Source organism: Cryptotermes secundus, unplaced genomic scaffold (assembly GCF_002891405.2).
Source record: "Cryptotermes secundus unplaced genomic scaffold, Csec_1.0 scaffold776, whole genome shotgun sequence".
NCBI lineage: Eukaryota > Metazoa > Arthropoda > Insecta > Blattodea > Kalotermitidae > Cryptotermes > Cryptotermes secundus.
The window spans coordinates 62,388-75,668 of NW_019742976.1; the positions used below are offsets into that span (position 1 = coordinate 62,388).

The following is a 13,281-nucleotide window of genomic DNA, read 5'->3' on the forward strand; positions in this document are numbered from 1 at the left end:
TACTGAATTTAGGAGACTTAGAAATCTGATCTCAAACATAATATTCAGTTTTCAGCCGGAGGCTCTAGTCGAGATGGGCCTTACGAGCGGTGGAAGTTGGCCTGCTTCTCTTATTTCACGTAAGTCACGTTTACTCATATAAGCCATGTTGTTAAATAGTATTGTTGATAAAAGTGTGTGGAAAATATTGAAAGCAAACTCCAGTGTGCCCGGTGAGCCCTTAGGGGAGAATACTAGAAATCATGTAACATGTAATTGCCTAGGAAGATAGTCCGGCAATATGGCTGTGTTATGGTGTATGTGTTAAGATTACTGGTAGTGTGTAGACTTCGCACATTTGCGTTATAGTTATGACTAATGATTTTTGTGATAAACATGGTATATGGGCTTTTAATATGTGTAACTTTACGGGCAGATTATTTTAAGGGAGAACATGAGGAAGCGTAGAATGAAGTAAAGACACTATGTAGTCCCAACTGTAGGTCGGTCTTGTTAATATTGTAAATAATGTAAATAAGAGTGTAAATAGACAGGGTAGTTAGAGTAGGATATACCGGGATTGTGATTCACACCTCCATAATCACCTTTCCACGACCGATCCCACAGATCCTACCAAAATGAAAGGCAACAGCAGTCGAATGCAACCACAGTTAAGGGGAGGTACTACTGGACAGGGATAGGCACCTGCCACGCAGGCAGCCTTTAGTAGCCTTGGTATCAACGCCCCCTTAAGAATAATAATAATGAGTTGTATGTTGCTACCTGCAGACTATATGAAGAGTTGCCAGGAGGGAGCTATGACAATATGTCAGGGGGTAGTTCCCACCATAGAGATGACAGACGATAGGTAGAGGCGGGTCAGACCCAGCACGCCCGCTCTACGCCAATAATAATAGGTGACAAGGAGGAAAGGGCCAGCCAACAGAGAACGCTCGACTACCGCGCTACCGGCCCTTGGTACTTTTCACCAATAGATGGTGGTAGCTTTATGAGAGAAGGAAGCCCAGAAACAGGAGAATCCTAGCTGAGGGTAAGCTAGGAGTATTGTGTTAACTCCTTACAGTGTAAGCTGTGGTGGCAAGGAGGGGTACCTCCACCCCCCCCTGCACCACGGCGTTACAACACCAGCTGCCCTTTAGTCCCATGAACATTCCTGGTGCTCAGTTCTGTGTGAAGCTGCATCAACCCCATGGTCATAGTGCATCTGCTAGGATTATGTCAATTGAAAAACCCCATGACCTCATCAGGAACTGAACCCCAGACCTTCCAGCTTGTAACGTAGTGCCTCAACCAACTATGCTACCTTATGGCCCCACTTATAACTAGGAGCAAGTATTAATTATGTGCCACAGTAAACATATTTGGATAATCAGATCCTGAGAAAATGATGGAAAGAGTGATAACATGTCACAAAATTCTGAAACAGTGTTTTCACGGCGAAGTTTAGATTTAATATTTACCATCAGTCTTTCTATGTTTGCTACATAAATACTGAGTGCTGCAGTAAAATTAATATAAAATTTATATGTGATTTATATGGATTTATACCTCAGTTTCTCCAAGCAAATGCTAGAATTGTGTCTTAAGTGTGATATGACCATTTTCTTCAGTTCATTTCGATTTTCATTCAAAGCTACAAATTTCTTTTATTGGAAGACATATATAATCTCCAATATTGATAAGGACACATTAAATTAATCATAAAACCTCAAATATATGCTCTGCTTGTCAAGTGTCTAACCTAGTCAACATTTAAAACAGTTTTCATTTTATTACTCATGTTATACATATTAAAAGTTATGAATAATTAGCAGAGCTGTTTCATATTTAATATTTACATGCAATTATTTAACTGGGATGCTCTCTTTAATTTTGTTTGTTATGCTCTTTGATGGCACTGTTTCAATTACTCAGGTTATGTAACATTTGATGCATGATGTTATAAAATTATCACGAATTATAGTTAAAGAAGAGCAGTTTAGCTTATGCTAGTGTATTATTTGCTTGTTATTTGCTTGGAGTGGCGAAGTCAAATTATTGATTCATATTGAGAATCAAAAGAGGTCTAAATCAGATGCATTTAAATCAACTTGATCCATTTCATGTCCCTAAGAATCTTGATTCTCTGTCTAAGCATTTTTATATTTTATGAATTTATCCATATATTTTCTTTTGCATTTATTTAATTACCTGAGTGGTGTATAGCCCTGTCTCAGCATTTCAGATGATACATCCACTGTTGGTTTTGCTGGAAATGGCAACACCAGATCTGCTAGGCTGCGCCAGTTTTGTGCCCACATATTTCCTGTATAATACATATTCCACGTTTTTAAGCTTTAACTAAGCACATAAGAACTGTGATACATGGTTACTTTCACATTTTAAATTGCTAGCATCTCTTTTCAGACCCAAATATTAGACATTCGAATATTAGAGGAGACAACGGGTGCAACAGCAGTGTAACAGAGGAATAATGATCAAAATCTTCAGGAAGACCTTCAGACTGGAGAGTGCGAAGTGGATGGCCATATCTGCAGTTGGGCAAACAAGGATTGGACCTTGTGGAGGGATCGACCCCCTCCAAAACGGAACAAGAGGCATGAAACAGAGGAGGAGCTGGTAACATAGAAGCACCAGCCTCCCAAGTGAGTGAATGAGAGAGAAAGAGAAGAGAACAGTGAATTATATTGAGAATCTGGACTGACTGGAAACTCATAAGGGGACCGCTCGGGACGAGCTGCTTTTAAGAAGGGAGTGGATGTAACGGTCAGAGAATAGTCGCTGCAAGAAGGGTAGCCGAACCAAAAGAAGACGCAGCATGCACAGCCTCAGAAGGAAAGGAACAGGGATGCACCATTAGGCTATTCGGGACAAACAGCCTTAAGGAGGGAGCAATATGGTGTATTGCCTCTATGCTGGAACTGTTGAGCCACAGAGGCCTCGGGGCACCCACACAATGTGAGAGTTGCGGATTTTATCAGCGCGTTGCTAGGCAACAAATCTGTGAACACTTGGATGGCGCAACATGAAGTGCAAGTGACATCACATAACCCCACTCCCATTGCTGCACGACACTCGGTAAACACTCCTCCCCTCTAGGCTGTGACATCATGCAACAGTAGGGCGTCCATTGCTAGGCAATGCGTGGGTAGTCACACCTGACAACAATACCTGATATCTGTTGCCGGACAGCAATGTGGTTAACTATGTGGTCCATGCCAAGCCTATATAAGGAGCAGTGAACGCTATTCAGGATTAGTACCATGTGGAGGCGGGGTCGAATACCTCCACCGTGACCCTGCAAGTCGTAGGAGGCAACGAAAAGGGAAGTCTCACATCTGAGACAGTAAAATATGGTGGCGAGTCCCTTGGCACTCGGACCCAAGAAACACTGCACTGGTAAGGGCCAGCAGCATATAAAAAAGACAGACCCGTCCTCTCGTCAGATAGGGTGCCCCATAAAAACAAGACCGTAACTGTCAATCAGTAATAAATATCTGGTCGCAAGCCCCAAATGGATGCTTTATGCCATGACAGACTGGCTGACTTTAGGATTATTGAGTATGAGTTATGAGCAGTATTGAGTACTGAGTACGAGTTACGAGTATTGAGCAGTTGATAGCAGCAGAAGCAAGCAAAGTGAACCAGGGATACAGAAGGTTGCCTGTGAGAATGACAGCTGTGATTTAGAAGACTGCATAAGAGTAAGTGTGACGGTGCGTGCAAAAGTGGATTAGAAGATCTTATGTGTGTAATTCAGCGATAGAGCTGTATTAGAGTGTAATCAAGATAGAGTGTGTAACCAAGCTGTCAATAAAGCCAACCATCTGAACTAGAACCCGTCATTTTGACATTTGTATCCCCCTACACATGACAGTATTATGTAAAATGTGAATAATGCTCTTATATTTTTCAGGTTCCATTTCGGTTAATCAAACAGCTATATGTCTAACTGGTAAATTTGTCCAACATGAATATATTTCATATAAATTTTTAAGGAAATTAAATTCAAGAAATACTTTGTACCGTTCACTTCAGTGTCCTATATCTTCTCATCTCCTCTCTACATTTTAAAGATTAAAATATATATTCCCCTATAATTTTACCTGTTTTGTATATAACTGTGATGCTTTGTCTCTGACTTTAAGTATATATTTATTTAGAGTTTACTGAATAACATTTTCAGTATCTGTAACTGTAAAGTGTCAAATTATAAATGATTAGTGAATTGGCCGCACCATAGCTCAAGCGGTTAGTCACTGGCTTCCCACCGTGGTGGCCCGGGTTCGATCCCGGGTCTGGTCAAGTGGGATTTGTGGTGGACAAAGTGGCGCTGGGCGGGTTTTCTCCGAGTACTTCGGTTTCCCCTGACAATCTTCATTCCACCAAATTCTCCATTATCATAATTACCCGGGGCAGGCTACGATAGGCCAATCAGTGGCCACCGTGCCGAGCAGACCCAGTTGCACTCCCCCTGCACTATGCGAATTAAAAAAAATGATTAGTTAACAGTAAAGTATGTGGAAGGAAGTAATGAAAGCATGATTTCAGGTACTCTCCTGGCATTCACCTGGAAGGAGAGAGGAGAACCATGAAGAAACCTCAGTCAGAATAGTCAGACTGAAGGCTAAGTTGTAACTTGTGACCTCACAAGGAACAAAATACTGCTGAAGAGAATACTTGGACCTCAGCAGTAGAAAGTTATGAGAGAGATAGAGCCTGTGTATTTAATTTTAGCTTATGTCATTTTGTTACTTCTTTGTTCAGCTGAAAGACATTTAAGAAATATAGGCAACTTTAATTCATTTTAACATTTATTAAGTATACAAATTAGGCCGCACCATAGCTCAAGTGGTTAGTCGCTGGGTTCCCACTTCGGTGGCCCAGGTTCGATCACGGGTCTGGTCAAGTGGGATTTGTGGTGGACAAAGTGGCGCTGGGGCAGGTTTTCTCCAAGTACTTCGGTTTCCCCAGCCACTCTTCATTCCACCAATTGCTCCACAATCACCCTCACCTATCATCTGGGGCTGGTACAATAGGCCAGAAGTGGACACAGTTCAAGGGACTTAGTCCCACCACACTAGCAATAAAAAAAAGTATACAAATTTCTCCCATATTATTGGGGGAAGTGATTTCTTTCCTGACTTATGAACATATATAATTCCTTTGACAGACATGCTTCCTTTGTTACAATTATGCGTACCTCTGTTTCATAGATTCTTACCTAACAGATGCGCTGGCAATGGTCCATCGGGTCTGATACGTTCAGGGCCATACCTCTCCACAAGTCGATGCCTCACATATGCGTGAAGCTCCCTGTAAAGTGGTGCTAAATTTGTCCAGAGCTCTGTCAGTTGAGTATTAATATCGGAGTCTTCATAACCCTCTCTCTGCTGCTGCCCTGCATCATGGAAACCTAACCCACCAAATAAATCATGAAATTAACATGGGTATGACCAAGCATACTTTCTGAAAGAGTACTAATATCCATGATTTGTATTCAAGATGGGCCCAGTTCAAATCTCATCTGGGACATCAGTTATCCTGAGTGAGGCATTTTCATGGATTTGCTCAGTCGCTCCGGGTCAATGCTGGGATAATAATGACCACTTCCTTCCATATCCTCTCCAATTCATTACCCCCTATCATCAAACTATTTGACAATATATATCCCGAGTTACTAATACATAATACTAATACTACAAATAAATAAATGAGCATAGTTATGATAGTGTAAGGCAAATATTCATCATCATCATTATTTGTATACAGGAACTTATCCTATGTGTTGTATTGTATTGTATTGTATTTTATTTCATCCATTTTGTTTCATAGTAACAATTGGACATGTCATTCGGTAATACAAGTTAACAAAATAAATCTACGAAGTTACAAGCATACTACCAACATTTCTTACAATCAGGAGCAATATATAAATACAACATTCCAAAAAATATACAAACTACTATATACAGCTCATGAATGGCTATGACATACAAACATAAGTACTTGCACCATCCACTTTATATAGTATTGTATTTATGATATCAATTTGATTAAAAATAATGGATGTAAATGACTGAAGGAAGGTAATTTACTGAACACAATGGTTCTATAATTGTTATTCTAATGAACTGCTTTTGCTTATTAGCTTTGTAATTTAATATTCTGCACTTCTGCTGTTTTGGAATGGAGAGTTAATGAAAATTGTTATTGCTCTTCAATCCAATAGGCCTATATGTAGAATCTCCTATGCTGCAAGAAAATCTGGTGTTAATAAAAGATAACGACTTACCGTTTAGTCTAGCTGCATGGTTTGCTAATTGTATGTAACGAATATACTTGCTCCTGATTGGCGGGCCTACAGCATCACGCCATGCTCTCCACACATGAAGCAGCTCCTCATAGTCCCGTGAATGAGACATTATTCGGGTCAGATCTACAGAAGAACAGTCATACATTAGATAATTTGAAAAATAAATAAATATTTATATATATATAAGTATACACACACATATGCCTAAATTACCTAAAATGTCTCTAGTGAATGCAGAGTGGGGGTGTTGGGAGACAACTATAGCAATTTGAATCATACAAAAGGATATCAGAAGTTAATGGGCAAGGATGATAGTCAGAACATTGTACCTGTTGTTTTCCCTCCCACATATTCTCCAGTGTTGCATTCCTGAGTCTTCCATCTCAAATTTAGAATACTTTCTATGGTTCATCTGCCATTAAAGCTAGATGAAAATGTATACATATATGTATGATACATGGTGGTGTGTGTGATTCTTACAAATTATGATTCAAAATAAACTAATTTTCAGTCTCTATTTACTGCTGAGCTGCTTGTAATTATGTCAGTAATAATAACTGCAGCAATGGCCCATGCATACAGAGACAAGACATAATCACTAAGAATTTTATCAGTATAGTGAACTTTGTTTCGAAGTGTTGGTATGGTGCCATTTCATAAAGCAAGAGAGAAACAAAGTAATACTTTCTGTTCCCATGATATTTCTTTATAGACCTACCTACTGTACCCTCCCTGTCATCTGCTGTCATAATTTTCATGAGAAATCCTTATTTAAAACCAGTATGTTATATGTTTTCAATATCACTTGTTACAGTGTTATAATTGGACTGTGATTATAAAAAAAATTAAGCCCCTACTCATATATAATAGCACCTAATGTAATGATTAGTTTTGGTTATAGGCGGGAAGAATATGTGACTGGTCTTACCAGGCTCAAGTGCTAGATCACAACTTCCACTCTGCCTGTAATTGTAATTAATGCTGTTAATTGAATGAGGACAAGTCCGTGCTCTTGAATAAATCTCTTTCATATCTGATATCAATTGTTGTAGCTGTAAACAAGAAAGCAATTTTTTTTAGATATTGAAACAAATACATACCAACAAAAATAATTATGAGAAATTATTCAAATAGTGGTCAGAACCAGTTTCTGTTTTTAACTCACACATATAATGTTCGAATAATACGGAGAGTTGAACGCTTTTGAAGTGTGAATTTTAATATATCGATAAAGTTTCACAGGGATGGTGAGAAATGTGAGTGCTAATTTAGAATACACAGTGCAACAGAATGCAGCAGTATAATATTGTTTTTATGTGCGTCAGCACTATGGAATGTAACACAGACTAAGGAGCATGTTAAAAACACATATAATACACACTTCTTATATGCATCCACTTTGTTTCTTAACTAGGGAATCTGTGACACAGTGTTTCTACTTTCCAGTTCCATCCACTTCATTTCTTCAAAACATACTTGTTTAAGGTTGTGTTTCATATTATCTTCCCATCTCATTCTTAGTCTACCATGTAGTTTCTTTCCAAAATATTTCCCAACCAGAAATCCTTATTCAGTCTTCAACACCATTTCTTATCTAACCTATTTCTTCTCATTGCCCTACAACTATAAGATATCCTGTATAATTCATGAAGCCCCACATATTCCACCCTTCAGTCCCCAAAAATAACGAAGTATCATTTCATTAAATACAAGCAATAGGAACTAGTATGCCTTTCTGTTACCACCCAATGTACATACAAATAATAGAAATACAGAAGTCTTATGGTGCATTTTTTCATTGTGAACAGAGATCACCTCATTGAACTTTTCTTCAGGGAGTGCAGCTCTTCCCTCTATGGCTAACATATGAAGCTGCCTTCTGACAATTGGATCCGGTAACCGTGTCCATGTATATGATGTAGCTCTTCTCCATGATAAACGGTGAAACTTCGCACTTAGTGCTTGTTCCTCAAGCTGTTAGAATATTAAATGAGCAGAAATATATAAACCTGTGTGAGCAGAATTCTGTGAACTTATAATCATTTATTCATGGAATCTAGTAGTGAAATAAGTAAGACTAACAAAAAAAAAGACATATTTCCTTCAGACTGAAGTTCTTTTCTATTAATTGGAGGGACCATTTGACTAAACACAACTCTCAAATTTTTCCCTGTGAAGGTTTGCTCATATTTTAGAGCCAGTAGATTTTATTACTGGTATAGTATACAGACCAAGCATAATGGCTGACAGAAATCATAAAGAATAGTGAAACTGAAAATTTCATGCACAGACAAGCACGTAATATGCATCCCTATTGATATATTGTCACATGATAATGTGACTGTAGATGCGGTTTGGATTGCTAATCACATTTATTGAACACTTACAGAATATAACTGCAAATAACTACAACAGTCTCACTGAGTTACACACTTCAAAGATCACTGTAACTACAGCACTGATAAAGTCTTCTCAGTCTTCACTAGCCGTTGCTTGGTAGTAGCTTTCAAGGGCCAGCATTCTCCTTCCTCTGGGCTCCCAAACTGTCCCCACCCTCAGCTACCAGCTTTTCACCTCTCACAACTGTAATTCTCAACTGACTTGACAAAGCCAGCTCAAAGTAAAAGTTATGTTACAACTGATGGTCAGTTGATCGGTCTGTCTTGAGTTCAGGTCCTCATCTGGGGCACAAGATATTTTAGTTACCATAAAGACAGTTGCAGATTTGTTTGATGTGGGCGTGCCCTCTCTGACAAGTGGACAGGTCTGTCATTTATAATTACTGCAGGCCTTCACCAGCACAGTCATTCTTTGGTCTGAGTCCCACAGGACGCTATTGTCTCAGATTTGAGACTCCCCCATTCTGGAGGGCAAGGTCCCTGTATTTATATCCCCCAGAAACAGGGTGGCCTAGTTACATGCTCAAGCCCCAGCATGGGGCATGTTGTCTCACTGCCAGGGCAACATGTCCAGTGTCACAATATACAGGACAAACATCTCATGTAATAAAAAACATTTAACCTTCATCAGAGTAAATATTAATTGTTGAATATTTTTCACTGAATTTCTCTATTAAGTGGAAAGTTAGCATCACTGCTTCCAGTCACAGGCTTTCTACACCTGTGACAAGAACTTACAACAATAATGGAGCATATTAGAACCTCATACTGCGTGAATACCATAATAATTTAAGAATATTTATCAATGATAAAATCAGAATTGAGAATATTGAATCGCTTTTTTCTCATTTGCAACAGCAACTCTGGTATCTAAGTAATATTAATGTCACAAAATGGCCCGCTGTGCAATTGCAGTTTATATTCTATGTATACATCTTAACACTTACACAAATGATTGATTAAATAGAGGGAGATATACATTGCCTAGGCAAATATTTAACATGAGTATTTGATATATTTCAGGTCAATTTGTAATGAAGAATCTGCATCTGAATCCAATAGGAGCCACTTCTGTAATCATAACAGTGAAGGAGTTATGGTAACTAGAGGAATGTTGAATATTGTTCAGTATATAAAGTAAAAAGTTCTTTGCAGTAGGCTGCATATTATTTGCTGTATATTGTGTGTGGCTGCATTTTATGAGACATGTTGTGTAGCTCTTTCCTGCAGCAAGAGAAATGAGAATTAGTGCAAAAGAAGTCTGTGTTTTAGAAATAGAATATGTTAGGCTTCTGATGTCACAATTTTGAATTCACTTGACATGAGCTGTTGTTAATATTGGCTGATGTTATTTGTATGTGTTTTATAAAAATCATCACCATTCAGAAATTATTTGATGATAATTTTTTTTGGTCCTGTAACCAGAGTAATAATTTAGTTTGAAAATTATTTCCTTGAATATATATGAAATGGACTTTTAAAGATGAAAATTTTTAAAAATAGTCTGTAATCATTTTAAAATACACTTTATCAGCCAAAGAGGTTTATTAGAAATATTTTTATGCAATACCACACATTAGCTTTTACTAAAGTTGAAAACCCAATCTCCCATCATTAAGGCAGTAAAACTTTATATAAAAATAAAGAAGTAAACCAATTGAAGTCGCTTGAAATACACAAAATTGGAAGACCTAATCTTAAAATTTCTGTTCAGGTTCGCAATGAGAGGTTGCAATAGACTGTACTTCTTAGTATAAAACTCACCATACGACGTTTATTTGTTTCTGTAATGTTAGTACTGTAGTTCCATTGGGATGATGTCACTCGGAAACACATTCCAGATGCTTCCCGGTCATATTCCCTGAGAAATTGGAGTGCCTCGCCCAAATTCATGTTTGAACCCTGACAACAGAATGCTATTAGGATGTGCATATATATCAGTCTTAAACAGAGGGTGGAATTGTGACTTCAACATAACAGTATACTTAAATCTATCTAAGATTTTAGTATGTGAGCATATCACAAACCTTTACACAAGTATCTGCTGATGTAATGGTCACGTTACTCAAATCTGTTGCCATTTCTTTGGCTTCCTTGCTTTGACTCAGGTTGAAAAGTACATGATTCTGTTAATTTTAATGTCATTTACATAACCAGATCTTTTTTTCATTCCTGATGAATAATTCAATTATTTCTTAGATATCACTAAAAGATTAAATTTAAAAAATCTATGTGTTCAAAATTCTGTTAAGATGACATTGTGTAATTTGGGAGATACTTATATTCATAGAGTCTAATTTAGTATTTGTTGGTCATCATCTTAAATGCAAATGAAGAAAATATACATACCTTAAAATATTTGTTTCATTGTTTTAAATTTGTTTAGATCCCACATTTTACTGAAATATATCAAAAAATACATTTAAAACTGCCTTTCTCAATACAAGCACTACTTATATGATTTTTTTTAATTCTAAATGTCTCCAAAAATCTAACCCCACATTCTCATTGTGGGAGACAGACAACAGTGAAGTAACAGACTTCCTTAGAGAGCAAAGTGTAAGTGGGACTGCATGAGCTCCAAGACCACTGTGCTGTGATGTACCTAGAGAACTGTAAAATGTCAGCTAAAGGGGCTCTGGTCTGGGCCTCCAGGTTGGAGGCTTTTCAGGGGGCAGATTCCTTCATAATACTCTTATTATTCAAATTGATTCTGAGGTTTCTTTATTGTCTGAGATACAGAATGTTCTAGTAGGAAAGGTCAAAATTCTGGGATGTCATAGTATTGATCATTCTAAGCAAAAAAGTATATATGTACATGTGATTTATTCCAAATGGCTTCCAAGATACAGCAATTTCACTGTACAGTTCCAAAATTATTGATAAGAAATTGATATTACATACTGTTACTAATACCTGTATTTATTGCTCAAGTTGGTACAGTTTACCTATTATAATACATTTTCGAAAATTCCATCGTCAGCATTAGTGCACTTTGCAATTCATGTGAGAACATGGCATTTTGCTCATCTGTACAGTGTACAGTGTACTGTATAGTGAAACAACTCTATCTTGGAAACCGTTCAAAACAGGACACATGTACACACAAAATTTTTGTTCAGAATGACTGAAATTATGACCTCTTAAAATACTGACCTTTCATCCTGAGACACTCTGTGTTTGATATATGATGTATGAAAGTATTTCAATACTGAAAAAATTATTGTCAAAATTTGGAAGGATTTACACATTTTCAGCACCCCTGAATAACAAAGAGTGGTTTTATGATGTTGTCTACTCTGTGTACATATACGAGTATACTGTATTGTATGTGCACCTCGTTATTTCCTGAGGCGTTGGAAGGATTTTATTCATATTTGCTATTCAAGAGTTCATGTGTTATAGGTCGGTACCAGGCGAATATGAAGATTCTGTTTCAAAAAATATGAGCCCTTCAAATGGCCCCCAGGAAACAAAATTACTATTTTCTCGAAAATTGCTCAAACAATTTTGATTACATTCGAGTAATTAATCGAAACTGTCTCTGTAAATAAATATGCATGGGTGGTATCTTGAGGCCCAAACACACATACAAGAGAGTATGTGCAATGTCTTTGCACCCATTTTTAGACACACATAAACAGATGCTGGTACCTTTGTTACTGTATCTCACATGATATGACACGGAAAATTACTGTTATAGGAGTAATGTGTGGTTCTGTGGACAGACAGACCAACGCAGTATTTTAAAGTGACTAGGTTGAGTCTACACTTTGCTTTTCTGTTAATCAGTGTCTTATCAGTGACATAACACAGGTCTGCAACCAAAAAACTGCATAGGATATTTTTACTCTTTCTTATAGGTTTTTACTCACCAAAACCGGAAAAAATAGTAAAAAAAAACATCACCTCAATTTTTTTGCAAAACTCATATTTTTAGTTTAAATTTGCATGAAATTTCTCTTCAACATGAAATCTGGTATCCTATTGTTGATTCTAAAAACCATATCCAATAATTATTTCTTACTTTAAAATAATATTTATAAGAGTGAATCTAAAAAATAATACAAATAGAAAATGGGTGGGATGGGGGGGCAGTGGAAGGGGTTGGTAGGGTGTGTTTGGCGGTGTGAGGAGCTCAGGTGATCATGTCCCAACACGTTTACTTTGTTTGTAGTGAAAGGTGAGGAATCTTACTAGCTCGGTTGAGCATGTTTAGACATGTTCTTTGGGGCAATAGGAATGAATATAAACAATGTTATATTTTAGCGTCCTGTTGCACTGATTTATGTCCATGATTTATTCCAGCCGTCTTACAGTGCATACACTCATCCACCTCACTCTTCACTCCTGCACTACATGTTTCGGCACAAAGTTGCCATCTTCAGGTGCTTTTCGATTTACATTAAACTACTTCACTGCATGCCTTGCCGTCTTCATAATAAAATAACTAAAATATATGTTCATCATATATATTGATAAATATTAAATATTAAAAATATTAAAACTGTTCAGGATTTTTTTATCCCTACGTCGCATCTCAATACGCGAGTCACACCTAGAGTG

General features: G+C 37.4%; 1 protein-coding gene across 2 annotated transcripts in view; it reads right to left on the reverse strand.

Moving 5' to 3' along the window:
* The window catches only part of LOC111873661 (angiotensin-converting enzyme), a 53,441-nt gene that overhangs the window by 22,329 nt on the left and 17,831 nt on the right, over positions 1-13,281 (reverse strand). Inside the window, exons 2-7 of one of the 2 annotated variants that reach the window (XM_023868572.2) lie at positions 10,480-10,617; positions 8,132-8,290; positions 7,245-7,368; positions 6,296-6,439; positions 5,225-5,416; positions 2,191-2,305 (exon numbers count right to left, since the gene is read on the reverse strand). In XM_023868572.2, coding sequence (XP_023724340.2) covers positions 2,191-2,305; positions 5,225-5,416; positions 6,296-6,439; positions 7,245-7,368; positions 8,132-8,290; positions 10,480-10,617 — 872 coding nt within the window. The remainder of the gene's footprint in view (positions 1-2,190; positions 2,306-5,224; positions 5,417-6,295; positions 6,440-7,244; positions 7,369-8,131; positions 8,291-10,479; positions 10,618-13,281) is intronic. The other variant, XM_023868573.2, reaches the window with a different exon arrangement.